At 41.2% G+C, this 11,282-nt stretch overlaps 1 protein-coding gene across 1 annotated transcript in view; it reads right to left on the bottom strand.

The window, feature by feature from the left end:
- LOC136176275 (CUB and sushi domain-containing protein 1) overlaps nucleotides 1–5,369 on the bottom strand; it is a 1,594,796-nt gene extending 1,589,427 nt beyond the window's left edge. Inside the window, exon 1 of the mRNA XM_065946402.1 lies at nucleotides 5,125–5,369. Within this exon, the coding sequence (XP_065802474.1) occupies nucleotides 5,125–5,369 (245 nt within the window). The remainder of the gene's footprint in view (nucleotides 1–5,124) is intronic.
- Between the last annotated feature and the right edge of the window lie 5,913 nt (nucleotides 5,370–11,282).

Consider the following 11,282-nt stretch of genomic DNA (forward strand, 5'->3'; position numbering starts at 1 on the left):
CCCTCCTACACTATTGGAGGAAAGAAACTGATACAACCACTACGGAGAACAGTGTATAGGTTCCTTCAGAACCTAAAAATAGAGCTACCATATAATTCAGCAGTCCTACTCCTGGGCATATCTGTTTAAAAAAAAAAAAAAAAAAAAACAAGACCGCCGCGCGAGGCGCAGACCGGAGCCGGCCGCGCTGCTAGCTGCCGGTGTGGCTGGTCCAGCCCCATCCCGGGCGCGGCGGCCCAGCGGTCAGAGAGTACGTGTTTCTCTCCGGAACGCATAGGTTGTGTTTGGCCGTGTGGGGTCCGCCCCCGGGGGTTGAGGATGGGGAAGTAGCTGCAGGAGACGACCCCGCAACACCGAGGTTTTTTTGGAGACGTGAAAAGGAAGCATTAGAAATGAATCGAAAACCGTTCACAGATTAACATTTGGGGAGACAATTTATGATGCCTGTTTCACTTTTGGAGTAATGTGGACAGAAGTTCTCAAATTTGCATATTACATCAACTGGAACCAGTGGCCTTATCTTAATGTTTATTTAAATCGGAACTTGTACAAGAAAAACAATGGGAATCTGGTTAAATAAAGATGACTATGTCAGAGACTTGGAAAAAAAAAAAAAAAAAAAAAAAAAAAAAAAAAAAAACAAAAACATAATTTGAAAAGATAAATGTACCCTGATGTTTGTCAGCGACACTGTTCACAATAACCAGGACATGGAAGCAACCTAAATATCCATCCATGGAGGAATGGGTAAATATGATCTGGTATGTATATATATGCACACACACAATAGAATATTACTCAACTATAAAAAGAACAAAGTAATGCCATTGACATTGGCATTTATGGACTTAAGAGATTGTCATATTGAGTGAAGTAAGCCATACAGAGAAAGACAAATACTGCATGATATCACTTACATGTGGAATCTAAAAAAAGAAAATAGTACATCTGAATCTATTTGCAATACAGGAATAGAGTCACACATGTAGAAAACAAACTTATTGTCACAAAGAGGAAAAGCGGGGAGAGACAACTTGGGAGCTTGTGACTGACACAAATGCACTGCTATATGTGAAATGCTGAGCTGCACTTAATCACTCAGTCATGTCCGACTCTGTAACCCCGTGGACTGTAGCCCGCCAGACTCCTCTGTCCATGGGATTCTCCAGACAAGAATATTGGAGTGGGTTGACATTTCCTCCTCCAGGGAATCTTCCCAACCCACGGATCAAATCCAGCTATCCCACATTGCAGGCAGATTCCTTACTGTCTCAGCCAAAAGGAAAGCAAAGTATAAACCAGGGAATACTCTATAATGACCTTTATAGGAATGGAATCTAAAAAATAGTAGATATGTACAAATGCATAACTGATTCACTTTACCAATATAACACTGTAAATCAACTATACTCCCATAAAAATTAATTAAAAAACAGTGAGTAACTAAGGTTTTAATTCTAGATAATCTAGGAGCAAGTTTCTATTTCTAATTTTGAGCCTAATTGTTTCTTTTGTGCTCACAAGAAGTCTTCATTTAATGCTCAATAGCCCCATAGTAAAAGTTGATTTATTGATGGATATATAAATCATATATGAGTTTGTTTCATATAAATAATCCAAAATGAAACATAACTGTACACTATTGCTTTATTTAAAGTTTTTTTGTTACATAGGATAAATCATATATTCTTACTAAATTTCAAGTTACAACATAAACATGAGTAATTCTTAACCTCAAATTCTGTTTGTTAGCTGGGGATTACATCTAAATCTTATGTAATTTATATAAAAATGTTTATCTATTGTATTTCACAAAATACATTTCTTTAAATAAAATGATCACATTGTTTAATATTATACAACTGTCAATTTTTGGTTAGTGCACATGTTGAGCTGCTAAAAACAATGTTTGTACAGAAGTGATACACCAGAGACCATGGCAGCTCTAAGTAGTAACTTTCCTGACAACTGAATGAATTGGCAACTCGCACATCAAGTCTCTCACAAAGGTGCCCTTTGTTTGAATTCCAGAGATGCTCTGGGTGCGATTTAATTCTATTTGAGAAATGAACAACTGTTCCAAGATACAGTGGGAAACAAATAGCCTTGGAGTCTCCACCTCAAACTTATTAATTAGATTTCAATACTATTATTTGACAACTATTTTGTCCATGAACTAATGTTGAAATACTACAATTTGCTCACATATTTGCCCAAATAATGAGAACATTTTCTATTTTATGTCATTATTTTTCCTATTTCACAACATTATTTATTTCCTATTTCACATCATTCTTGATTCAAATTTTCTATTTGTAAACACCCTTGGGGCATGGCAGCCCACTCCAGTATCCTTGCCTGGAGAATCCCCATGGGCAGAGGAGACTGGCGGGCTGCAATCCGTGGGGTCGCAAAGAGTCAGACACGACTGATTGGCTAAGCACAGCACACAGCATAGTGCTTGGCAGTTATTATTGGAATTCTGTTTCTGATATGCTTTGGGAATTTGTTAGGATACCTGAAATGGTCACTTCTGTGGCCCAGAAGACTTATAATGTACTATTAGGATGTCCACTCAAAGAGGCATTCTGACTATGAAGTTCAGAGGAAAAATTAAATCATTTAATAGAAAGACAAAAACATCTTCCTTACTGTAAGGACAAGAAACACATAGAATTGTGACTTGTTATTCATCTCAAATGAAAACTTATAAGTGACTGAGTAATTTATACAAACCCAAGCAGTTTCTTTCTTATCAGCCTTTCTTACTTTCTCTAGTTAAAACAGCTAGTGAGTAAGAATTAAGCTTCACACATATAACTCACCAATATTAATAAAGTACCTCAGGATAAAATACAATGAATCTAACTATCCTAACTAACCTTAATATTTCTACCGCTGATCCTGTTATAAAACTGAAGATGGCAGGTATGCCTTTTCCTAAACGTTATCGTTATTAACATGTAAGTGTTAATCATTCAGTCGTGTCCAAATTTTTGTGACTTCGTGGACTGTAGCCCACCAGGCTCCTTTATCCGTGGAATTCTCCAGGCAAGAATACTGGAATTGGTAGCCATTCCCTTCTCCAGGGGAATCTTCCCAACTCAGGAACTGAACCCAGGTCTCCTGCATTGCAGGCAGATACTTTATGGTCTGAGCCACCAGCAAAGTTCATTAACATATAAAATGGTCATAGTATCAACTTAAAGACTTAAGGGAATAATAAATGGTTTAAAGACAGATTGGGCTTCCCTGGTGGCTCAGACGGTAAAGAATGCCTGAAATGCAGGAGGCCTGGCTTTGATCCCTGTGTCAGGAAGAGGAGAAGGGAAAGGCTGCCCACTCCAGTATTTTTGCCTGGGAAATCCCACGGACAGAGGAGACTGGTGGCTAAAGTCTATAGCGTCACAAGAGAGTTGAACATGACTTAGCAACTAAACAACATCAAAGTTGAGAAAATTAACATTTAAGATAGATTTCCTTTAGAATAGAATAGAATTATAGAAATTACAAGAGTTATAGGGATTGGAAATATTAACAGATTTTTCTTTCTTTCTTTTTTTTTTTTTTTTTTTGCTGTTTGTTTTATAAGCAACAGAAGTTTATGTAATTATTTAATTACTTTGGAAACTGCTCCCCCAACCCCAAATAATGCCTGAACCTACAGGGTGCATAAAAATGACCTTGGATATTTTAAAATAATAGATTTGAAGATCATTTGCAGTTTTCCCCTCAGAACAGGAGTGCTTTCAGCTGTACAGTAAATTAAAAATCACATCCAACAGATGATCGATCTGGCTGCATCTGAGACCACTCCTGGGAAAGGTACCATGCAAGAGCTGGGCACTCTTCCTCACAGAGAAGTATTTTTTACTTCCACATGCAATAGGCTTTGTTTTCTCATCAAAAGAGAAAAAATTATTTTCAACACAGAATTATATGCCTTAATATTTGAGTTAACTGGATTATCTATTTTTTGTCACAACTCTTTGGAGTTTTTATTACAATTCTCTCTGTTATTACAAAATAGCACTATTCCCTAGTAGAATCATTTATGTGGAATAAAAACTAGTAAATAACTAATAGAAGAGCATCAGAGAGATTAAGAAATCGTGCATCAAATTAACAAGTACTGCCTATGTAGATACTTTGTCCAAACACACTGGCCCATGCATCCTTGACAAGCAGAAAGCAAGCTTGGCTAAGGAGTCCATAAAGGAGGTAGCCATATGCAGTAAGTCTCAGAAAGAACAACTGGAAAAGCAGACAGTAACACTGGAGATGGATCAGAAAAAAACTATAAGGTGATTTATATCTGAAAATGCATAAAGAAATGCAATTAAAGTAGTTTGACATATAGTCAAAATCTATTTTTAACATATTGACTAGCTAGTTAATACATAAATATTCATATACATTCATGTTATATATTTATTAATATATTAAGAAATTCCAATGTCTTTGAAATGGATAGTCCTTCCTTATTCCTTAGCCAAAATTAAAAAAAAAAAAAGATGAATATATTGTACAGATACAATCTTGGTGATAAATTAAAAATACAACTTAACAATCATCCCAGGAAATATTATTCTTTCTTCATGGTGAAAAATCATATATCAAAAGAGAATGCTAATGAGCAATGGGATGTATTATGATGGTGCAAACCAAAATTTTTCCAGAGCGCAATATTTTTCCATGCTTTCACCCCACCCACCTCCTATATCCTTTGTAGTGAATATATTCTATGACGATATCAAAGTTCCTTTTGTTGTTCTCTAAATTGTACTCAGACATGTACCTTTGTGCTTTTTCTCTCAAACCCACAGTTGCTTAAAAACAACGGTGTATTGTAACTGCAGTTAAATTAGCTTAGCAATACTGTTCTACCCATCTTGAAACAATTTGGTATCTATTAATGAACTCAGTGATTGTTTTCAGTAAGAAGTTGTACTTTTAGGAACTGAAAACATGGTGCACACATCCCCAATCTTTACTTTTTCTTTATAGTAACTAAGATGCTCCTTTCTGATCATTAAATTCAAATGCTAACCCCAGTGAAGTTTCAGAATCTGAGTATGTCAAACAGTGCCCCCTGGTCTGTACCAGGAAGAGCCGACACCTTACCTCACTTTCAGATTGCCCTGTTGGAGCTGTCCATCATACACTGACAGGATATCGAAGTCCTCTTCCAGAGCAAAGGTGTGGAAGGACAGCTGTATCCGATTGCGCTCCCCCGTGATGATGATCCAGGTGCAGTTGGCATAGTTGGGGTAGCCGTGAGGGAACCCCGGGCTCTCGATGGTGCCATTGGGACCCTGAACTAAGCCCCCGCAGTTCTGACCTGGAAAAGAACACACACCAGAAAGCATATGAGCTTGGCCTGTCTTTAAGGTATTCTTTGCAAAATGTTCCAACCATTATGGCCATTTATTTTATTTTATTTTTGGTCCCACTGTCTGGCTTGGAGGATCTCAGTTCCCCAACCAGGGATTGAACCTGGGCCATGGCAGTGAAGTCCAGAATCCTAACCACTAGACCATCAGGGAGCTCTTCGCCTGTCTTTATAATGATTTATTGTGTGATCCTTCATGCACAAACGCTGAGTGATAAATTGCAGCAGTATTCTCCAATGTTAAAAAATAGAGAATATGTGTGTGCTTGGTCATGCCCAACTCTTTACAACCCCATGGACTATAACCCACCAGGCTGCTCTATCCATGGAAATTTCCCAGGCAAGAATATATAGTGTTCTACCCTTTTTATAAAGAAGAGAGAGCAGTAAGAGTACACATGTTTGCTTTTACTTTTGAAAGGAAATAAAGGAAAATAACAGGGAAGCCAATGAAAAGTGCTATTTATCAGGAGATCAAAGGATGGGGCTGGGGTTGAGATGGCAGACTTCTCTGAATGTGGTTTTTTATATTTTTCTGAGTTCTGAAACATGATAATTTTTACATATTTAAATAATAAAATTAAATCAAAGAGGGGAAAAAATACTGGAGTGGGATAACAATAAAGATTAAGATGGTGGAGGAGTAGGTGGGCATGGAGTGCATCTCTCTCCACAGATACATCAGGAATACACCTTCAGACACAGAAGTGTAGGCAGAACCCCAGCGGAGAGCAGACAGGAGGAACTGACCAGTGGAAAAGAACACAGACCCACACAAAACTCGGTAGGATGACGGAACTAGGGGGAGAAACAAGAGAGTTAATAGAACTGGACCTGCCCTCCACAGGTGGGGGAACTGAAGCGGGGGTCCCATCCCCACATGGGGGCAATTGTCTGAGTCAGAGGGGAAACATTCAAGGCTGAGACTGAAACAGCTGATCTGTGGTAGCCTAAATGGAATGAAAATCAGGCAGTCCTTGCCTCAGCCATAAATATCCCAGACAGGGATGAGGGTCCCCTGGAAGGCACAACAGCTGGAAGCCGGAGTTTAGAGATTGTGGAGCAATCCCAGGGCGAGGGCTGCTGTTGACTGCGAAGAGGCAGATCAAGGGGACGAGAGGAAGGAGATCATGGTGGGAAATCCCTGTGGAGTAAAGCCAGGCAGCCACAGAAGCAAGGTGATACTGCTGAGTCATGTGTAGGGGGTGGACCCATCACCATAGCCTCTCTCTCCCCACACACCAGCATCAGCAGCTATACAACAGAGAGGCTGGCCCATCACATGCCTGACGCACTGAACTACAGAGTAGGGCCCCGCCCAGGTGCCCCTTTATGCGCCTGACACGCTGATCTGCAGAGGAGGACCCCAGCCAGGGTGGACCTCTATGCGCCTGACGTGCTGATCTGCAGAGGAGGACCCCACCCAGGTGCCCCTCTATGCGCCTGAAGTGCTGATCTACAGAGGAGGACCCCACCCAGGTGCCCCTCTATGCGCCTGATGCACTGATCTAAGGAGGAGGATCCCAGCCAGGGTGCCCCTCTATGCGCCTGACATGCTGATCTGCAGAGGAGGACCCCACCCAGGTGCCCCTCTATGCACCCAACGCACTGATCTGCAGAGGACCCCAGCCAGGGTGCCCCTCTATGCGCCTGACATGCTGATCTGCAGAGGAGGACCCCACCCAGGTGCCCCTCTATGCACCCAACGCACTGATCTGCAGAGGACCCCAGCCAGGGTGCCCCTCTATGTGCCTGATGCACTGATCTGAGGAGGAGGACCCCAGCCAGGTGCTCCTCTATGCGCCTGACGTGGTGATCTGCAGAGGAACCCAGCCAGGTGCCCCTCTATGCACCCGACGTGGTGATCTGCAGAGGACCCCAGCCAGGTGCCCCTCTATGTGCCTGACGCGCTGATCTGCAGAGGAGGACCCCACCCAGGTGCCCCTCTATGTGCCCGACACGCTGATTTGCAGGGGAGGACCCCACCCAGGTGCCCCTCTATGCGCCTGACGTGCTGATCTGCAGAGGAGGACCCCAGCCAGGTGCCCCTCTATGCGCCCGACACACTGATCTGCAGAGGAGGACCCCAGCCAGGGTGCCCTTCTATGCGCCTGACGCGCTGATCTGAGGAGGAGGACCCCAGCCAGGGGGGACTCCCTCTTCCCTCTATGCATCCGACGCACTGATCTGCAGAGGAGGACCCCAGCCAGGGGGGACTCCCTCTATGTGCCTGACAAGCAGAGCATAAGAGAAGGACCCCAGGCAAGGGAGCCCTCTAAGGGCCTAAATGGGCAGAGCTACGGAAAAGACTGGCCAAACAGGCTTTCTGATCACCGGCTACCAGAGGCTCAAAAAAACCCCCGAGAAGGCCAAACTTCTGCGGCAGAGGCAGTCTGTGTCTCTGCACACTTGGTGCTGCAAGGGTCCCAGCGAGCCAAGCAGCTGTTCCACCTTCAAGTTCAACTCTCACTGGGGCAGAGCTGCCACAGGCAAAAAAATCTTGCGTCTATGCACACAGGGTCGCTTTGGTAGTGTCTGATTCTTTGAAATCTGTAGACTGTGGCCTGCCAGGCTCCTCTGTCAGGGTTGGGGGGTTCTCCAGGCAAGAACACTGGAGCGTATTGGCCAGTACTTGTTGCCATCCCCTTCTAGAGCACTGTATCTCCTGCTGCCCTAACTCCTAACTCCCCTGAGGACCTGGTGCTGCCAGAACCCCTGCCTCCCAAGCAGCTGCACCACCTTCATCACTCACAGGGACCAACCCAAGTCCTCCAGGGCAGCCTCAGGGGATAACCCCAGTAAAGGACCCACATGCAGAGGTGGAAATAAAACCACAATTGAAACCCAGGAGCAGTGTGACTAAGGAAGAAGACCCAAATCCTGCCCTCCAGCTGTGCAAGTTGAAGATAAAATCCACACGATCAACTAGGCAGACTCTGTGTCTCTGGAATAGATAAAAGGTTGTTGAGAGCTCCCACAAAACAAAATGCACCAGTTCTGACAGTGTGGACAATGGAGGCAAGAACACACAGGAGTCAGACCAGATTAGAATGTGGGCTGCCCCCACACAAGGTCCAGAGTGACGTCAGCACAGTGCTGGAAGGTATTCTAGAGAGGTGAGGCAGACTCTGACTCCCAGAGAGGGAAAGGACTCTGAGAGCAGTGACTCAAGAAAAACATTTATTATTCTTATGTTTTGACTTGTTCTGTAGAATCTTTTGGATCCCACCCCACCCCACCCCCCCACTTTTTCCCCCTGCTCTGTGGTAGTTGGCGATTTTATTGACACTATGAAATCTAATTAAGCTTTTGAGCTTCTTTTTCACAGTCACATTTTTATTGCTATTATAAACCTCTGCTTCTGCATTGGGTTCTTGCAGCTCTGGAGTGTTTTCTTTCCTTTTTTCTTTTCTTTTCCCTCTTTTCACTTTTTTTTAAATTTTAATTTTTAAACCTATTATAATTTCCCACATTTACTCCTTTGTTTGCTTTTCCCCTTGAAGTTAATCTTTACTGCATATAAATCTTCATCTAACTCTATTTAATTTTACATATTTGTTCTTTCTTTTCTTTCTGTCCTTTACTCTCAACATATTTGTTAACTTTGTTTTCATTGCTTTATTCCCTAATTGGCACCTTGTTTTAGTTTTGTTTTCCAGTTTGTGCTTTAGTTAGTTTTGTTCTGGAAGGTATAATTTTTGGTTTCCATTGTTAACCAGGTCAATCTATTGTACTTTATTTTTGTTGGACTGCTTTGATTTTGCTCAGGGGTGAATATGTATATGTGTATATTCCATTTTTAAATTATTATTTGCCTGTTTTATATCTTCCATTTGTCTCAGGTTCATCTTTGGTTTCTCATTTTTGGATATTTATTTTAATCTCAATGCCACAACAAACCACTTGTGAAATCTTCATTCCTGACCAGAGATTAAGCCCTGTACCTTTGGAGTGGGAGCATTGACTCCAAGACCTTAGACTACCAGAGAACTAACCCTAGGGAATATCAAATAGTGAGAATTCACACAAAGGAAACCACTTGAATACAAGACTCGGCATTACCCAACCAACCATAGCACCCTCTGCAGGACACCTCATCTAAGCAACAAACAAAACAAAAATACAAACCAAATCATCAGCAAAGAGGATTGCCACCTCATTCAGCCTTGCCAATCAGAGGAAAAATAGACACACAAATAAAAACTCAGCACAAATTTCACCCTACAGGAAGCTGACACAAACCACTGGACCAAGCTCAGAATGGCAGAAACCAAAAGGAAGGACGAATTCAGCCTTGAAGCCTGGGAAATGGAGACTTCAAACACAATAAGTTAAAAAATAATAATGAAAAGGCAGAGGAACACTGCACAAATGAAGGAACAAACTAGAAACACAGAAGCTCAAAAAAGTGAAGAGGAAATAGGAAAACTACCTGAAAAGGAATTCAGAATAATGACAGTAAAGATGATCAAAAACCTTGAAAACAAAATGGAGAAATGCAAGACAATTAACAAAAAACTAGAAGAATTAAAGAATAAACATATAGAGACAAACAAAACAACTACTGAAATTAAAAATACTCTAGAAGGAATCAATAGCAGAATATCTGAAGCAGAAGAACGAATTAGTGAGCTGGAAGATAAAATGGTGGAAATAACTTCTGAAGAGCTTAATAAAATAAAAAGAATGAAAAGAACTGAGGATAGTCTCAGAGACCTCTGGGACAATATCAAACACACAAACATTCGAATTATAGGGGTCCCAGAAGAAGAAGAGAAAAAGAAACGGTATGAGAAATTTTGGAAAAATTATAGTTGAAAATTTCCCCAACATGGAAAAGCAAATAGTCAATCAAGTCCAAGAGGCACAAAGAGTCCCATACAAGACAAACCCAAGGAGAAACATACCAAGACACATATTAATCAAACTAACAGAGACTGAACAAAATTATTAAAAGCAGCAAGGGAGAAACAACAAGTAACATACAAGGGAAATGCCATACGTTTAACTGTTGATCTGTCAGCAGAAACTCTGTAGGCCAGAAGGGAATGGCAGGATATATTTAAATTACTAAAAGGGAAAAATCTACAAACAAGATTACTGTACCCAGCAAGGATCTTATTCAAAACTAATGGAGAAATAAAAAGTTTTTTGGACAAGCAAAAGTTAAGAGGATTCAGTACCACAAAACCAGTTTTACAACAAAAGTTAAAGGGACTTATCTAGTCAAGAAATACAAGAGAAGAAAAAAGGTCTACCCCAAACAACCCCAAACAATTAAGAAAATGGAAATAGGAACATATATACCAATAATCACTTTAAATGTAAATGGATTAAATGCTCCAAGCAAAAGACACAGACTAGCTGAATGGATAAAAAAACAAGACATATACATGCTGTCTACAGGAATCCCACTTTGGACCTAAAGGCACATTTAGACTGAAAATGAGAGGATGGAAAAACATATTCCAAACAAATGGGAAGCAAAAAAAAAAGTTGCAGCAGCAATCTTCATATCAGACAAGATAGACCTTAAAATAAAGAAGATTACAAGAGGTAGGGAAGGATACTACATACTGATCAAGGGGTTGATCCAAGAGGAAGACAAAACAATTGTAAATATCTATGTAAAAGACGCTTACCCCTTGGAAGGAAAGTTATGACCAACCTAGACAGCGTAATAAAAAGCAGAGACATTACTTTGCCAACAAAGGTCCATCTAGTCAAGGCTATGGTTTTTCCAGTGATCATGTATGGATGTGAGAGTTGGACTGTAAAGATAGCTGAGCATTGAAGAATTGATGCTTTTGAACTGTGATGTTGGCAAAGACCCTTCAGAGTCCCTTGGACAACAAGGAGATCCAACCAGTCCATCCTAAAAGAGATCAGT

This window comes from Muntiacus reevesi, chromosome 10 (assembly GCF_963930625.1).
Source record: "Muntiacus reevesi chromosome 10, mMunRee1.1, whole genome shotgun sequence".
Lineage (NCBI taxonomy): Eukaryota > Metazoa > Chordata > Mammalia > Artiodactyla > Cervidae > Muntiacus > Muntiacus reevesi.